The following is an 18,510-nucleotide window of genomic DNA, read 5'->3' as shown; positions in this document are numbered from 1 at the left end:
AGCAATAAGATCACTGTCGAATAGCACAGGGATATAGTGCGGATCCCAGTTACAGATTTTATCACAGGAAACTGCCTTTCTCTATACAAGTTTCGCTGAATCGGTGATTCCAATTCAGATTAATGGCCAGAAGACTATTTCAACACAGTCGAAATATAAGTACATAAAAAGCGTAAGCAATTGAAAATTCGAAAAATTAATACGTTAAATCATGAATTGTATCTATCTCCCGTATCGTAATACATTTCATGAAAAAAGTAGTCTTGTCTAATTCAAGAGGAAATCACCATTACATATAGGTGAGTTGATCTGTGTTTTTTATCCATGTACATTTCTCATTTTGTAGTTGTTGATATTAATAATTTTGCAAAATTGCGCTTTTAGCGAAATAAGCTTTGCAAATATACCGCGAAGAGCATAAAATATCAACGCGTAAAATGCTACGCTACGCTATGCTAATATCAACGCGTAATAAACTTATTAGATATGAACAAATGACATAAAAGATTCTCCAAAAATTATCATTATTAAAAATGATCTTTTTATGTCAAATTTTACAAAAATATTTACAAAACCACTTGACTATAATCGAACGAATGTGCTACAGCTTTATGTTCACCTATGCCTCTTGACAAAAACCAAAGGAATATTAGACCTACTAGACCTTGGAAAGACGTCTCTGCCATGGACTTTATTTCGTTCAAAGTGGAAATTGATGGAAAATACCGTGCTGATGCTTCGAAGTCTTCAAACTGGCCAAAATGATTACAATATCGTGAAATCAGGCAGACGTTGTTCTGCATAGTAGGCGAAAATGCGCGTTGTGAACTGCCCACACGAAATTCTCATACAAATCTTTATTTTAGTTTTTACTCAACCTAACTAATAATTTTCGCATGAGGAAATATCATATAAACCCGTCGGAAACTATAATGAATGTAACTGCTGAAGGAATGAAGAAAATCCATTCAGCCGTATTTGAGTTATGCGGATACGAACACAGACCATTTCATTTTTATAATATAGAGAAGATAATAAAACATGCATTGCATTGGTAGTTCAATAGAATCGTGGTTCCAATTGAAGAATATATGATGATAAATCCAATAGATTTTTTTTAAAGTGGTGCGCTGTTTTCATTTTACGAAACGCTATACAGCGCACCACTTTCGAAGTTAGGTTTAACGTACGTATTGTGAGACAAATCCAACTTCGCTCAGCTCAATATTCTGATTTTCAACTGGATATACTTATGTCCAGGCGCACGAACTTTTGCCATATTGAAGCGAGCAAGCATTTTAAAACCAGAGAATTTACGATGCAGCTAGTTAAAACTGAAATAAACGAAGAAATTACGAGGAAAATATCTCGTAAATCATAATGCTTACCACCATGTTCCTCTCTACTCACAAAGTACGCTTCATTTTTTTTATCCACCCGCAGACCATCATCCGGGAGATGAACCGACTCGGCATGATAGTGGACCTTTCGAAATCGGCCGTTGCAACCATGAAGGACGTGCTGGCCACCTCGCAAGCACCGGTCATATTTTCGCATTCGTCGGCCTACGCCCTGTGCAACTCGAGCCGAAACGTGCAAGACGAGGTGCTCCAGCTGGTAACGAAGAACCGTGGCCTGGTGATGGTCAACTTTTACAATAAATTTCTCAGTTGCACCGAAAATGCCACCGTGGAGGACGCCGTTGGTGAGTATTTGTAGATGGAGCTTCTTATTTTTTTTACCTTCGCCAGCCAAAATTCAAGCTGATGCGCTACTAATAGGTACTGTGACTTTTACTCACTGGGATAAGATAATATTTTATATTTATGGAGAAACATAATGATCCCTTCTCTTCAACATGCAGAATGGTAACAGCTGGCAAATGGGCATGAATAGGGATGAGACGATACCTCTAAGGTATCGATACTTTTACTTTAAAGTAGTATCGTATAAAAGTATCGATACCACCAGATATCGAATTAGAAGTATCACATGAGTACTTATATATTTTTAAGTAAAGCTCAAAAACGATTCATTATTTATGTTGTATGGAACACAACAGAGTGAAATAATTAGGCACTTTGCATTACTATTTGCTCTTCGATACTATGATTCACTTATCTCGAGAGTGTATAAAAGCTGTTAAATTTTATTCCACGTGAAACATTTAATATGTAAATCATTAATTATATTTTTCGGTATTGTTTATAGTTCATTTTTCTAACGATTACGTGGAATTATTTTTTTTAATCATCAAGTGCTTCAAGCGTTTTCCTGATTTTACAGATTTTTTAGATTTTATTTTATTTTATTTGTCGTCAATCATTTCGTAGATCGTTAATACATATCTGTGGCTATACTATAGTACATTAATTTATTTTAACTATCCTTGGATGGTTTAACTTATGTATATCAAAAAATGCTTCTTTAGTGTTTTTCTGTTCATTGTCACATCATTTTTGTCACTATGTGAGTTATAACAAGACATTATTCTGTTCAGAGGCGCATGTTTGGCATGGTTTGTTATATAATTGCTTATACATTACTTATAAGTTTCTATTTCTTAATGAGCGAATGGGAGCAGAGAAGTTTAAATTTTCTAAAATTTCCGAAGAGCATACTCTATTTGATATAACATCATTTATAAAAGCAACCATTGCAAACTCTCTTCGCTTTTTGAGCCCATCTAAATTAATTAACATGCAACGTGACTCATAAGATGGTAACGGAAGGTACGTCCAGCCTAATTTTCTTAAAGCAAACAACAAAAACTACAATATTCAAGAAGAGGTCTCACATACGTCGCATAAAGTGTTTTTATTGTATAAGGGTCATTAAAATGCAAACTAAAACGTTTGATGAATCCGAGCATATTCCTTGCTTTATATGTTATGTGATTATAGTGATCAACAAAAGTTAGCTCGGAGTCGAGAATAACACCTAAATCTCTAACTTGATTGTATCGTTGAATATTTTTTTCGACTAGAGTTATTGTTTCGTGAATTAAGTTTAATTTCCTTGTGAATGAAATTGAAATACATTTTTTAACATTAAGTTCTAACAGATTCTTATTACACCAATTGAGGAAAATTTCTACTTCAGTTTGGAAAATTTCGAGGTCAGAGGCTGTATTTCCATAAAAAGCTTCATGTCGTCTGCGTATATAGAAACTTGAAGATGCTTAAGAACATATTCAACATCGTTAACAAACAAAATAAATAATAATTGACCAAGATGCGACCCTTGTGCAACACCAGATGTTACGTTTACTATTTTCGATAAATTTCCTTCGAATCTTACTCTTTACGTTCTATCTCCCAAGTATGACTCAATTCATTTAAGTAGTCTAGAATTGAAACCTAACTTAGATAACTTGAGAGCAATAAACGTATATTAACTCTATCGAAAGCTTTACTAAAATCAGTATACAAAGTCTCAACGTAGTTTCCTCTGTCCATTGCATCGAGAGTAAATGTTACAAAGTTAAGCAAATTAGTTGTAGTTGAACGTCCTTTAACAAAACCGTGTTGTTGTCTGGTAATCAAAGACTTGACCTGTGGAAATAATTTGTCGTTAATCATGGATTCAAATAACTTTGGAATGCTAGATAATAAAGCAATTCCTCGATAGTTGCTTATATTGGATTTCTCTCAAGGATGCTCCAGATTTTACACATTTTCCGATTTCCCAATTTTCAGACCTTGGAAGTTATTCAGATCATTCCGATCCATATCATAGTCATGACAATAGTTTTGAAAATATTTTTACATATTTTTAATTCCGTACATCATACTAATTTTCAGGGGGAAGGCCGTTTGACCGAAAGCCATTTGGTTGAAGACCACTAGGCTGAAAGTTGTTTGGCCAAACAGACCATTAGGCCGAAAGGCATTTGGCCGAATAGAACATTTGGTCGAATAGGACATTTGGCCGAATAGAACATTTGGCCGAACAGGATATTTGGCCGAACAGGATATTTGGCCGAACAGGACATTTGGCCGAATAAGTCATTTGGCCGAATAGGACATTTGGCCGAATAGGTCATTTAGCCGATTAGGACATTTGGCCGAATAGGACATTTGACCATATACGACACTTGGCCAAATAGGTCATTTGGCCGAATAGGACATTTTTTAACCGCAAAGGACATTTGACCGAATAGGACATTAAACCGAATAAGACATTTGGTCGAAGAGGTCATTCAAATGAATAGGTCATTTTAAAAGTGAGAAATAGGGTGTGAAAGTGAGACGTCTCACTTCTCGCTACTTATTTCCCACTTCTCACTATGAAAAGAGAGTAGTGCGATGTGAGAAGTGAGACATCTCAATACCCACTTCGCTCTACTCAGTGAGACGTCTCACTTCTCACCACTCATTTCTCACTTTTAGCTGTAAAAAGTAAGAAGCGCAAAGTAAGTAGTGAGACGTCTCACTACCCACTTATAACAGTGAGCAGTGAGAAATGAGAACTGGGAAGTGAGTCGTCTCACTTCTCACTCCTCATTTCTCACTTGAGCACAGCAAAAAGTAAGAAGCGCGAGGTGAGCAGTGAGACGTCTCATTACTCACTTCGTGCTTTTCTCTCTGACATATTCTGCCAAATGTCCTATTCAACCAAAAAAAACTTGTCCGCCAAATGTTCTTATTCGGTGAAATATCCGGTCCGCCAAATGGTTTATTCAGCTAAACGTCCTTTACGGACAAATTTCCTATTCAGCCAAATGTCCTATTCGGCCAAATGTCCTATCCGGCCAAATGACCTGTTCGGCCAAATGACTTATTCGGCCGGATGACCCGTTCAGCCAAATGACTTTCGGCCAGATGAGTTTCGGCCTAATGGTTTGTTCGGCCTAGTGGCCATTCGGCCAAATGAATAGACGTATCAAACATAAATTATACTCTTCAAACCTTGGGAGTTTCTGTTGAAACAAATTTTGGACAATTCTCTTTTTTTGCTGCCTACTTGCCTATCCAAAGCAATAGGCAGCAAAGGAATTTGTTGAGAGCTGATCTTCAAATTCTAACTCGCAACAAATCCATTTTTTTCATAATTGGCTACTTCAATGCCAAACACCGTTCATAGAATAATGCTCAAAGCAATTCCAATGGTAAAATTTTGTTTGAAGATTGTTCTGGGGGATATTATACTATTCAATATCCCAATTGACCAACTTGTTTTTCTTCCAGTCGAAATCCTTCTACAATTGATTTAGTTTTAACAAATTCAAGTCAGCTGTGTGGCCAATTGGTAACTCATGCTGACTTTGACTCCATTAACCATTAAGAAACCAATCAACTCTACTTTTATTTATCACAGAGCCACGGTGCTTCATTTACCGTTATTATGAAAAAAAATATACCATCCAATCCGAAGCCGCCATTCGATTCCTACTATAATTCTACACTTCTAGACAAATTTTCAAAAAAATCGTTGGTGAGATTTTCGAGTTATGCCATTTTTAAGTTTTACTGTGAAAAACGCCTTGTAATTCAATTAAAAAAACAGAGTTTTTTTTTGTGCAAAATTAATTGAATCTCTACCTATTTGTGCCTATGATGGCCGTAAATTCCGTGTTTTCCGGAGCAAAACCGAATCACTCGTCATAGAAAAAGAAGAACCTTATTGCTTCTACAGAAAATACATACTTTTTCATAGGTATGGAGATTTAATTGATTTTGCATAAAATACTCGTTATTACTTCGTGCTGTGGATTTTTAATTGATTTACAAGGCGTTCTTCATAGAAAAACTTAAAAACAGCATAACTCGAAAATCTCACCAACGATTTTTTTTTTAATTTGTCCAGAAGCATAAATTATAGTAGGAATCGAATGGAAGCTTCGGATTGAATGGTATATTTTTTTCAAAATAACGGTAAATGAAGCACCGTGAGAGCGTGATCGGCCTCAAAAGTCAATTCCAGCGCTTGAAGAGGGATATAAAATTGTATTAACAAATGGCGGAAAGGCTGGAAAACAGTTTGAGAGTGACCATAATTTTAGAACAGCAGTTTCAGAGTGACCATAATTTTAGCCTATGTCTCACTAGTCCAATTGCGGATCAGGTAACACGGAGCTTCGAAGACATTCTCAATAAAGAGAATGTTTTTTAACCTTCGTTGAGAACTAATTTGGATGAAGGGAGATCTATTACTAGAAAATTTAAATTTATGAAAGCCCCGGGTGATGGTGATATTTTCTACATACTTATCAAAAAACTTCCTGAGAGCTCTTTATCCTTTTTGGTGAGTCAAGTACGAGACACTGAAGACGACCTTACTGTTGAGGTCGAAATACGTATCTGTCAAGGTACAATTAAGTGATGGAATTAAATGGGATTGTACAAACTCGTCTTATGACAAGTGATTTTCTTAACAAATGTTTTCAATTAGCATACTTCCCAGATAAATGGAAAACTCCAAAGTTGTTCCAATTTTGAAGCCGGACAAATATCCAGCTAAGGCTTCTAGTTATCGCCCAATCAGTTTGCTTTTGTTAATAAGCAAACTGTTTGAAAAGATTATTTTAAATAGAATGATGGTTCATTTTAATGACAATTCTATTTTTGCTGATGAGCAATTTGGTTTTCGCCATGGGCATTCAACCACTCATCAGTTATTAAGAATTACGAATTTAATTCGACTCAACAAATCTGAAGAATATTCGGCTGGAGTTGGTCTTCTTGATATAGAGAAAGCATTTGACAATGTGTAGCATGAAGGTTTGATTGTAAAATTGATGAATTTTAATTTTCCTCTGTACATTATCAAACTGATCCAAAATTATTTATCAGATCGCTCACTGCAGATAAACTATCAGAATCAGAAATCTAATATATTACCTATAAGAGCAAGTGTTCCCCAAGGCAGCATACTGGGGCCCATATTGTATAACATTTTTACTTTTGACTTGCCTGTTTTATCACCAGGATGTCAAAAATCTTTGTTTGCAGATGACACGGGCCTTTCCTCCAAAAGGCGAAGTCTTCGAGTCATTTGTAATTTGTAGTAGATAAAAAAGTTTGGATATTTTCTCCACTTACTATCAAAAATGGAAAATTTCCCCGAATGCTTATAATTTTCCCACATAAGAGAACTTCTTGTTTGAAACTTTCTAGCAGACATATTGTCACGATGAATGGGGCTCCAATTAATTGGTCTAGCGAAGCTAAATATCTAGGACTTCTGCTAGATCAAAAATTAACTTATTAAAGGCCTTCAAGCCGAATGTGACAAATATATTGAGTGTTATAAACAGAAAATCAAAACTTTGGCACTTCAGAGTATTCAAAACAAAATTTTGAAAATGATTCTGAAGTTGCCTCCGTGGTATACTGCCGCTAACCGCAAGTCGAGCACATCTGTATATGGAAGCCCATATACAGATGTGCTCGACTTGCGGTTAGCGGCAGTATAGTACCAATGAACTTCGTAGAATTTCGAATATTGAGACATTGCGACAAAAATCATTGCAATCGAAGAATTAACTCCTTGTACTCTTAGTATAAATTAGGTTGAGTTTGAGTTTAAAACATTGTAATTCCTACATGGTTCAATTTAACCAGAGGATAAACCCTAACTGCCAAAGGCCAAAAATGTATCATACCAAATAAGGTTGATAGTGTTAAGAAAACACGGAACACCTAGTCCAAGAGATGAATGCATGTAATAAAATAAAATTATTTTTAAAAACAAAGGTTGAGCATAGTCGGTAGCAGAATAACAAGCGCTCGTCGGAGGGAGAAATTTTGTTATTTTGGTGTTGTTGTTATTAGTGATTGGAAATGCGCATTATTGGAAATAAACCGGTTCTTTTCAGGACCATCAACATTTTCTCGCAAGATTCAAATTGTCATTTGGTTGCTCTTGCTGTTACTGATTGAGAAGGTGCATTATTTAAAGTAAATTGATCCTAATCAGAACCATCATTTCACACTAGATGGAACAGACTTGCCAGTAACTTTCTTCAAAGTGCAAAACACAATCGCCTGATGACTGCAGTCGATAACAATATACTTCTCTGGAAATTTTGTTGAAAAATCATGAACTTTTACAGGAATTCCTCAGAAAATTCCTCCCAAACTTCTTCTAGTAGTTTCGCCAAAAATTTCATGAAATTTTTATGTAAATTCTTCTGGAAATTCTGCTGGAAAACCCTGTAGGAATTTCTCCGGATCATCGACTGTGAAATTCGCCTAAACTTCATCCAGGAATTTCTGCAAAATTTCTTTTGAAAGTTCTTCCGCCAATTCTTCTGGAATTCTTCTGCATATTCTTTTGGGAATTTTTTTGGTAGTTACTTTGTAAAATCCCCCAATCATTCCATCGAATATTTCTCTAGAAACGCTTACGGAAGTTGCTTCGGAAATTTATTACATCCGGCATATACGCTAAGTATCAACGGTACGCATTTTCCAGCAACAACCAAATGCTTCAAAACTCCGATAGGATTTCCTTTGAGAACTCCCCTATATATACCTTCAAAAATTCCCGCATAATTTGTTTGAACTTTTTTACGAAAATTTATTTGAGAGCTGTTTCGAGAATTCCTCTACAATTTTCTACGGAAGATCCTTTGTACATTTCTATGAAAATTTATCTGTAGCTTCCTGCTCTGTGAATTCCTGTGGAAATTTCTTGTGCAGCATGCATAATAAAGATACCAACCCCATGATGTCGATGATATTTTTCACCTAAAAACATCTAAGACCGGGACCGAGGTCCATTATTTTGGTAAAAATGCTGTACTACCCAGCAAAAGTATGCATCCAAGTTAGAATGTCCCACACTGAATATGGAACGCTATATTTTTCGATGCATCGAATACCGGCACATGTAAGTCTACACAATCCTGGAGCATTCATTCTCTCTCAAACGGTTATCGAGCGGTCATACCTTCCTTGGTATTGGCATTACATACCTGGTGTGGAGTTTGAGTAAATCGCTCTAAGCGTGTTTAACGACTCTATCATTAACGGTCATCAATCGGTGAACATCAAGCCATGACTCGGCCTCTGCTCGTCAGATCTCTGCGGCTAGGGAAAGGGGAAGGTATGCCCTAGCTAAGCAAAGACCGGTCAAATGTCTAAGCAGAAACGATTTATTTTCATGGGAATTTTTATTTCTAGCTAATGCCATCCTAAAATAGGAGAAAATCTCAATCATATTGATGATATTCACATTTCAAAAAAAGGTGATATTTCGTTGCCAGCAAAACGCTTTTTAGTTAGCACCTCTTTGGGAACAAAGCACCACGCGTCGACAAATCAGCATTTCGCTATGGACATTTAGTACGTGGAGACGCTTAGTACTTTGTTGGTTAGTCTCCCTATAGCGTATTACCTCTACGAAATGTCAGATGCTCCATCAAAATGTGACACTTTTTTCGCCTGACTTATATAATTTTAAGTCTATTTTTGTTACGGTCAAACACGATAAATCTAGACCAACATGTGAAAAGGTCGTAACAGCCAAAATTTATTCCTTCTGATTCTTTGTCCACATATATATCATGTTGGTTTAGAAATGATAGAGAATACTCAGGGAATGCATCAGGGAGCGTTTTGGGGCCTCTTCCCCTACATACGCATCCACGGCGTGCTGCTGTCACTCTATTTTGTTTGCAGCCATATGGGGTCACACAACTGGGTCATTGCCGTCTGGCATATAGCATTGCTTTGTAACCACGCATCTCAATGTACTGCCAAGGAAGGCCCTGATAACCTACCTGTTCTTACCTGGATCTTCTTTTTTACATACAATCTAAGAACATAATTTTGAGGAAAACGTTTTTCGTCGTTTGCGTATAGTATCGTATAGGAATATTAATTTGAACAAAACTTGTCAGTTCCGTTTCTCGGCGTTGAACTTTGTCTAGAATTAAAAAAAGACATTAATAAAGGGAGGAAAATAAAGATTCCGTTTCTGTTGAAAGTTACAAATGTCTAATTCTACCACCGCATGCATAATTGGGCCATATAATTATGGATTTCATATGAATATGGGACAGTTATGCTTAGATAAGCTGATGCGTGAAATCTTATTTTTGAGTAAAATCAAATAACATCAAGCATTCCTTTCATTTGCATTAATTGTAGCGTAAATTTCAATGAACTGTAGCTCTGTGCTAATGCTACTGAAGATCCTACCATGCTTTTGAAGCAAAATTTCTACGAATTGTATTTCGCAATTATAGAAGAAAATGAAACACTCCTCCGCACGCACCCTGGCAATAAATTTCAAAAGTCAATCAAAGTAAAATATAATCCAATCGTGCGGTAAATCATTCATCCAAGTATCTGGTCTTATCACGTGCAAAGCGTTTTCCGTGGTAAAATAATTGAATTCTTAGCTCCACGCGGATTACTTCGCCTGCCATGCTAATGCTCAAACTTCGAAATTGCGGTACCCAAGTCAGTGTTACGGTGAGAATAAGAAATCTACAAATTATAGGGGCTGAACTTGTTACGCCTTCGTGATGAATTACTCGTGTATAATAACGTCCAAAAGCTATGCTGCGAATATGTTTCTGGTTGTATGTAACTAAATTTATCCACATCAGCAGTTCATTGGGACAACGAGCACCACTCCGGCTTCCGTCATCAAAATAAAATTTGATTGAAAACACTCAAGAAAGCCGGAGTGAAATAAATGTCAATGCCGAAGGATCCATCCTACATCACATTAACCTAAACACCACAAACACCATTCAGCACAACAATCCGAAGCCCCGCACGCCAGCTGCCACTTTAATATAGCCCTGCCAAGAAGCCCATAAATTGCTCCCGTTAGACTCCGGATGGCCTCGAGAATTCTTAGGAAGCCTCTGCTGTTCCGCTTTGCCAACGAAGCATGATCCCGAGCTATTCCGACTGTGTTTGTCCTGTAGATACGTGTTGGTACGTCACTGCCATCGGAAGCATATGCTTGCCGTTTGCAAACACACCCATTGCAGGCCATGGATTGTGAAACGTTTCCTCCAACCTCGGCAGACCTATGCCTCTCGGAACCGCAGAAACAAATTTATTGCGATGAAAAGCAGTTCTCATTTAATCGTCACGCTTTGAACATGTTTTGTTGCTATTTGTTCTGGCCTTGGGTATCATTCGTCGCACAAGGTCACTTAAATACATGGACACATATGAGAATCATGGCCAAATAACGTGAGGTCAAACTTCAAACAAACCGGAAAATAGAGACTATTAGATAAATTACAGAAAAAGCGTATTATGAAGGGGAAGCACTGTTTTTCATAAATTAAATGCTGATCTGGAAATGCTCATGTCATTTTTGTAACTAAGATGTGCAGCATTACCATCATAAAATTAAAGGTGATAGAATAGATGTAATAGTTCCATTAGAATACGACAGGCATGAAAAATTTTATCGGCAAAACGTGTTTTGCCCATAGATTGAGATAACAATCGATAAATTTTCAATTGCATGATACATTTTTTCAAATGTTTTGTTTATTCAATTGCATGATACATTTTTTCAAATGTTTTGTTTATTCAAAGTTATGGTCCATGGATCCTATTTGGATATGATTTGTTTTTTACATAATAAGTATGGCGTTCAGTAGGGTAGAGAACCATTTGGGTAGCACCCCCTATTCCCGTCCACAACGTTCATTAGTCGGGAGCATTAAAACCGAATTACTTAAAATATCAGCAGAATAAAACGTCGAATAAACTAATTTTAAAAATCTTCTACTTGGTCGAAACAAAATAATGAATGATTTGTTAAGAATATGCTTCTGAACTAAAATATAAAGTCTAAAGGTTCTGAAGCCACCATTTGAGAGACATGGAGGCTTTTTTTTTCGAAAAAGTCAGTTGCTTTATTGCACAAGGATTGTTAGCCTCCTTCTACGCTTCTCAGATGCCTCCTTGCAAGCTGCTTGGAAGCCTCTTTTTAAGAGACCTCCTTTCAAAAGGCTCGGAACCCACCCTTTCAGAGGCTTGGAAGCCTCTTTTCAAGTGGCTCGGAACCCTCCTTTCGAGAGGCTCGGAGGACTTTTTTCAAGAGGTTCGAAAGCAACCTTCCAAGAGGCACGGAAACCTCGTTTCAAGAGGCCGGGAAGCCTCGTTTAAAGAGACCCAGAAGCATCCTTTAAAGAGACCTTGAACCCAAGCAGCACACATGTTGTAGAGAAGTTATTTACTAACTCATAAACAACCAAATTTGGTCACATTTGAGTTGTTGCAACTAAATCAGTGTGAGTTGTCTCCTTTCCTCCTTTCAAGAGGCCCGGAAGCCTCCTTTCAAGAGGCCCGGAAGCCTCCTTTCAAGAGGCCCGGAAGCCTCTTTTCAAGGGGCCTGGAAGCCTCCTTTCAAGAGGCCCGAAATCCTCCTTTCAAGAGACCCGGAAGTCTCTTTTCAAGAGGCCCGCAAGCCTCTTTTCAAGAGGCCTGGAAGCCTCCTTTCAAGATGCCCGGAAGCCTCCTTTCAAGATGCCCGGAAGCCTACTTTCAAGAGGCCCGGAAGCCACCTTTCAAAAGGCCCGGGAGCCTACTTTCAAGAGGCCCGGAAGCCTCCTTTCAAGAGGCTCGGAAGCCTCCTTTCAAGAGGCCCGGAATCCTCCTTTCAAGAGGCCCGGAAGCCTCTTTTCAAGAGGCCCGCAAGCCTCTTTTCAAGAGGCCCGCAAGCCTCTTTTCAAGAGGCCCGCAAGCCTCTTTTCAAGAGGCCTGGAAGCCTCCTTTCAAGATGCCCGGAAGCCTCCTTTCAAGAGGCCCGGAAGCCTCCTTTCAAGAGGCCCGGAAGCCTCCTTTCAAGAGGCCTGGAAGCCTCCCTTTCATGAGGGCCAGAAGCCTCCTTTCAAGAGGCCCAGAAGCCTCGTTTCAAGAGGCCCGAAGCCTCCTTTCAAGAGGCCCGGAAGCCTCCTTTCAAGAGGCCCGGAAGCCTCCTTTCAAGAGGCCCGGAAGCTTCCTTTCAAGAGGCCCGGAAGCCTCCTTTCAAGAGACCCTGAAGCCTCCTTTCAAGAGACCCTGAAGCCTCCTTTCAAGAGGCCCGGAAGCCTCCTTTCAAGAGGCCCGGAAGCCTCCTTTCAAGAGGCCCGAAGCCTCCTCTCAAGAGGCCCGGAAGCCTCCTTTGAAGAGGCCCGGAAGCCTCCTCTGAAGAGGCTCGGAAGCCTCCTTTCAAGAGGACGGGAAGCCTCCTTTCAAGAGGCCCGGAAGCCACCTTTCAAGAAGCCCGGAAGCCTCCTTTCAAGAGGCCGGAAGCCTCCTTTCAAGAGGCCAGAAGCCTCCTTTCAAGAGGCCCGACGCCTCCTTTCAAGAGGCCCGGAAGCCTCCTTTCAAGAGGCCCGGAAGCCTCCTTTCAAGAGGCCCGGAAGCCTCCTTTCAAGAGGCCCAGGAGCCTCCTCTCAAGAGGCCCGGAAGCCTCCAATCAATAGGCCCAGAAGCCACCTTTCAAGAGGCCAGGAAGCCTCTTTTCAAGAGGCCCAGAAGCCTCCTTTCAAGAGGCCTGAGCCACCTTTCAAGAGGCCAGGAAGCCGCCTTTCAAGAGGCCCGGAAGCCTCCTTTCAAGAGGCCCGGAAGCCTCCTTTCAAGAGGCCCGGAAGCCTCCTTTCAAGAGGTCCAGAAGCCTCTTTTCAAGAGGTCCGGAAGCCTCCTTTCAAGAGGTCTGGAAGCCTCCTTTCAAGAGGCCCGGAAGACTCCTTTCAAGAGGCTCGGAAGCCTCCTTTCAAGAGGCCCGGAAGCCTCCTTTCAAGAGGCCCGGAAGCCTCCTTTCAAGAGGCCCGGAAGCCTCCTTTCAAGAGGCCAGGAAGCCTCCTTTCAAGAGGCCCGGAAGCCTCCTTTCAAGAGGCCCGGAAGCCTCCTTTCAAGAGGCCCGGAAGCCTCCTTTCAAGAGGCCCGGAAGCCTCCTTTCAAGAGGCCCGGAAGCCTCCTTTCAAGAGGCCCAGGCCTCCTTTCAAGAGGCCAGAAGCCTCCTTTCAAGAGGCCAGGAAGCCTCCTTTCAAGAGGCCCGGAAGTCTCCTTTCAAGATGCCGAGAAGCCTCCTTTCAAGAGGCCCGGAAGCCTCCTTTCAAAAGGCACGGAAGCCTATTTTCAAGAGGCACGGAAGCCTCCTTTCAAGAGGCCCGGAAACTTCCTTTCAAGAGGAACGGAAGCCTCTTTTCAAAAGGCCTGGAAGCCTCCTTTAAAGAGGCCCGGAATCCTCCTTCAAGAGGCCCGGAATTCTCCTTCAAGAGGCCTGGAAGCCTCTTTTTAAGAGGCCTGGAAGCCTCTTTTTAAGAGGCCCGGAAGCCTTCTTTCAAGAGGCCAGGAGTTTCCTTTCAAGAGGCCCGGAAGCCTCCTTTCAAGAGGCCCAGGCTTCCTTTCAAGAGGCCCGGAAGCCTCCTTTCAAGAGACCCTGAAGCCTCCTTTCAAGAGAGACCCTGAGCCTCCTTTCAAGAGGCCCGGAAGCCTCCTTTCAAGAGGCCAGGAAGCCTCCTTTCAAGAGGCCCGAAGCCTCCTTTCAAGAGGCCCGAAGCCTCCTTTCAAGAGGCCCAGGAAGCCTCCTTTCAAGAGGCCAGGCTTCCTTTCAAGAGGCCAGGAAGCCTCCTTTCAAGAGGCCCAGGCCTCCTTTCAAGAGGCCAGAAGCCTCCTTTCAAGAGGCCAGGAAGCCTCCTTTCAAGAGGCCCGAAGCCTCCTTTCAAGAGGCCCGGAAGCCTCCTTTCTCAAGAGGCCAGAAGCCTCCTTTCAAGAGGCCCGGAAGCCTCCTTTCAAGAGGCCTGAAGCCTCCTTTCAAGAGGCCCGGAAGCCTCCTTTCAAGAGGCCCGGAAGCCTCCTTTCAAGAGGCCCAGAAGCCTCCTTTCAAGAGGCCCAGAAGCCTCCTTTCAAGAGGCCAGAAGCCTCCTTTCAAGAGGCCCGGAAGCCTCCTTTCAAGAGGCCCGGAAGCCTCCTTTCAAGAGGCCCGGAAGCCTCCTTTCAAGAGGCCCGGAAGCCTCCTTTCAAGAGGCCCAGAAGCCTCCTCAAGCCATTTCTCACTTTTCAAATGAACTATTCGGCTAAATGACCTATTCGGCCAAATTACCCTTTCGGTCAAACGACCCTTTCGGCCAAATGACCCTTTCGGCTAAATGACCCTTTCGGCCTAATGACCCTTTCGCCCAAATTACCCTTTCGACTAAATGATTCTTTCGGCCAAATGATCTTTCCGGTTAAATGATTCTTTCGGCAAAATGACCCATTCGGCCAAACGACCCTTTCTGTAAACCGACCCTTTCGGCCAAGTGACCCTTTCGGCTAAACGACCCTTTCGGCCAAACGACCCTTTCGGCCAAACGACCCTTTCGACCAAACGACCCTTTCGACCAAACGACCCTTTCGGCCAAATGACCCTTTCGGCCAAACGACCCATTCGGCCAAATGGCTTTCGGCTGAATGGGTTTCGGCCAAATGACCCTTCCCCTTGTCAAACAGCGTTTTTGATTAAAAATCAATAATCATGCTCAATTCAAATTGATGTAACAAAGTCAAAACTTATTCAACAGAACTTCTTCAAATTTTGAATTTAAACCACAACAGTATTCTATAAAATGAGAAAACAATTTACATAATTCCGACCGAAGTATGAATTTCGATTTTTGAGGTTTTGGCTGCCCTCCAACCATTGCGCAATGGGACAATGATTGCATGGAAACCACCATGCGATTAACTATCCTTTTCAAGTCGTGCTTTAGTAGGTACTTACTTGCAGTTTATTTACTATTCTAGAACGTGGCTTAGGAGGAGACCAGTCCTTACCAAAAGCCTTTTTTGTTGAATGTTCATCATCCGGTTTCTGAGGATAATATGGATTTGCGAACTACCTACTTACGATTTTTTCCTATTAAATCATGTAAATTTGAATCGTAGCGGAGTTCTTCGAAGTCTATCCTCGTGTTGTCATTCATATGAATCGCATTATTGAATTTGCTTGGATAGAGATATACCTTTGGGTGTATCTGCCAAATCTTATTCACTCCGGTTAACTTCTGACAAGCATATCACCAAAACACTTTACCACCATTTCGGATTTTCACGAGGAGCACGAATATTTTTCATATTGATAGATTTACATCACTATGCGAAAATACTCGCTACATTTTGGTATGAAAAATAATTCAAGATTTGACAAGTGTGAATTTAATAAAAATGACGGATCGGATAAAACACACCTCCCGTGAAGAGATATCAGTTTTCATACCCCTAAACATCCTTTTGTTAAATTAATACACTGATGCCGGTTTTTACGCGGGGGATTCGTTCCGATTTCAGTACATAGCTTTAAAAGCTCCTTGCTATAAGAGATAGGCAAAAACATTAAGCAACCCAATGTTGAACGAACAAAATTTGAAAAGTATTCAGGAATGGTTAGTACCTTGTAGAAAAAAATGATGAGCAGCGAAAGCCTGACAAATTGTATGTGTCTATGTTTTATATCACATCCTAAGATCGGTCTAGATTTCAATACAATTCAGAAAAGATATACATACCTAATTTTCTGATAATAATCATTAATTCCGTAGAATAAAACAAATTTATGCGTTCAGCTTCATTCTCAGTATTAATGCTCGTTACGGATATAAAAACAAAGTATGAGAGTAGGGCCCATCATTTCAATTTGTCGTACCTATCGAGGGGCTTTCATTAAATCCTTCCCAGAGTGACTTCCGTGAAGAATCTTCATCCATGGAGACCCATGATTTCTTTATGAACGGTGATAGACAAACACTTTACTTCCTTCTGATAACACACACAACATCATCCAGGCGGGCAAGGTGAAACCTTCACTCCCAGGAGGGAATCAGTCTGGCACTTCGGACGAATGGATTTTGACAGGTTTCCATACGAACGCATTCTGTAGCCGTTGTCATGCAGCTTTCACCCACCCACGTAGCTGGAAACGGATGTCTGTGACCGATTTCGAAAAGACCCGACTCGACAAGCTGTACGGAGTATATACGCAGAAGGGTGCCCGTAACGATGCTCAAAAAGTTCGATGGTGCTAGAGCAAAATCAAGCGTAGAAGAAGTATAATATTTTCATATTATTGCTAACAACATTTTTGCTACATTCTCAGGTTGGGCAAAGTTAGTTTGAAAGTTCGCTTTTCTGCACATTTCGTCAGGCGGGATTTCCGGGAAAGCTTTTTGCTACCCTTTTTCTCGATCCGATAACGGAAGAGTGAGTTGTGTTCCACACGTATGCAGTTTCTCAAGACTGGTAAAAACGGATTCTCAACCGTCAGCTTCGTAGTTTGAATGTATAATAGGGGGATGATAACAAGATCCTTCAAACTGAAACAAAACTGTACATAAGTAAGCATTATACGGCGATTTATTCCACGTACGTAGACAGAATCGATTCTATATTTACACTGGGCAGAATATATTTTTTCAATGTTGAAACTTTTCGATGAATTGTTCTAACTGCGGCTATGTTTTTGGTTACTGTTTATTTAATTATTTATTATAAACTAAGTTCCAGATCCAACAGTGAATTGCCTAGTATTCGTGTTTAAGTTGTTGAATAACTTGGATGCCAATTTGTGCACAATTGCGCTTCACATATTTCCTTCTGTGAATTGGCTTGATAACCTGTACACTAGTGTCAGACATGGTATGTGTTAATAGGATACAATATAAGCACCGCGTGTCACCAACGGTAATAAAATGAAAGCACTTCCTACTGAGTCTGAGTAGAGGTGCGACCCGCCGACGGCCACAGCTTTTGACACCTTGCCGCTGCAGTCATTTTTGCATCGACCTGCCACTGATTGAAAATCAGTTATGCTGCTAACATATTCTATGCTCATATTATTAAAATTTCGAAGGAAATTCAAAAGCAGATAGGGGTAAATATCGATTGTTGACAAGCCTAAGCCTTTCGCTAAACTGAAGGATGAAAATAACGAGTATTTACTCCAAAACACATGTAAAACTTGTATACCCTTGTTTACTATCCCCTGATAATTGGTGTTCACTAAATAATACAGCTATTACAGTGAACTCTCCCTAACTCGATGTTCTGTAACTCGATATTTTCTCTTACTCGATGAAATTCATAGTCCCTTGAATTTTGCATACTGCGTTACCTTCGTAAGCCGATATCTCCCTTACTCGATATTCTCTAAGTCGAAGTAATTTCCCAAAGTATTTTCACCTCGCTAACTCAATGTTGTCAGAATCAGTTTACAATGATGGATGCTGCTGCAATTGAAACACTTTTTTACAGACCGCATCGTGCTTTCGTGCTGTGCGGTTCTTTCTCTCTTTGCGGAAGGAAGTTTTTAATACTACCCGAAGCTATTTTAATTTCAACGGTGCTTCTTAGCGCTATTTGTACCCACTGATCCCGTTACGATCTTTGCAAGGACCCGTGCCTTCGTTTTACGTTGGACCCGTTTGCGGAAGTAAAATTCCGACAAGCGGTGGTAATCCTGCAGGGACACCGTTCTGGGAAAAACCTCTTAGAAGGTCACGTCTCCACGCTCAGCAATGAGTATTAACAAAAACAAGAGGAAGGGGGAGTCTCTGAATTCTCC

At 40.4% G+C, this 18,510-nt stretch overlaps 1 protein-coding gene across 10 annotated transcripts in view; it reads left to right on the top strand.

Annotated features, from left to right (window-relative positions):
• The window catches only part of LOC134212990 (uncharacterized), a 310,126-nt gene that overhangs the window by 278,677 nt on the left and 12,939 nt on the right, over positions 1–18,510 (top strand). For all 10 annotated transcript variants that reach the window (XM_062691416.1, XM_062691413.1, XM_062691410.1 and 7 more), the window contains one exon: positions 1,444–1,705. In XM_062691416.1, coding sequence (XP_062547400.1) covers positions 1,444–1,705 — 262 coding nt within the window. The remainder of the gene's footprint in view (positions 1–1,443; positions 1,706–18,510) is intronic.

This window comes from Armigeres subalbatus, chromosome 2 (genome assembly GCF_024139115.2).
Source record: "Armigeres subalbatus isolate Guangzhou_Male chromosome 2, GZ_Asu_2, whole genome shotgun sequence".
Lineage (NCBI taxonomy): Eukaryota > Metazoa > Arthropoda > Insecta > Diptera > Culicidae > Armigeres > Armigeres subalbatus.
Note: the sequence above shows the minus strand (reverse complement) of the source record. Positions and strands in the feature narration are given on the sequence as shown.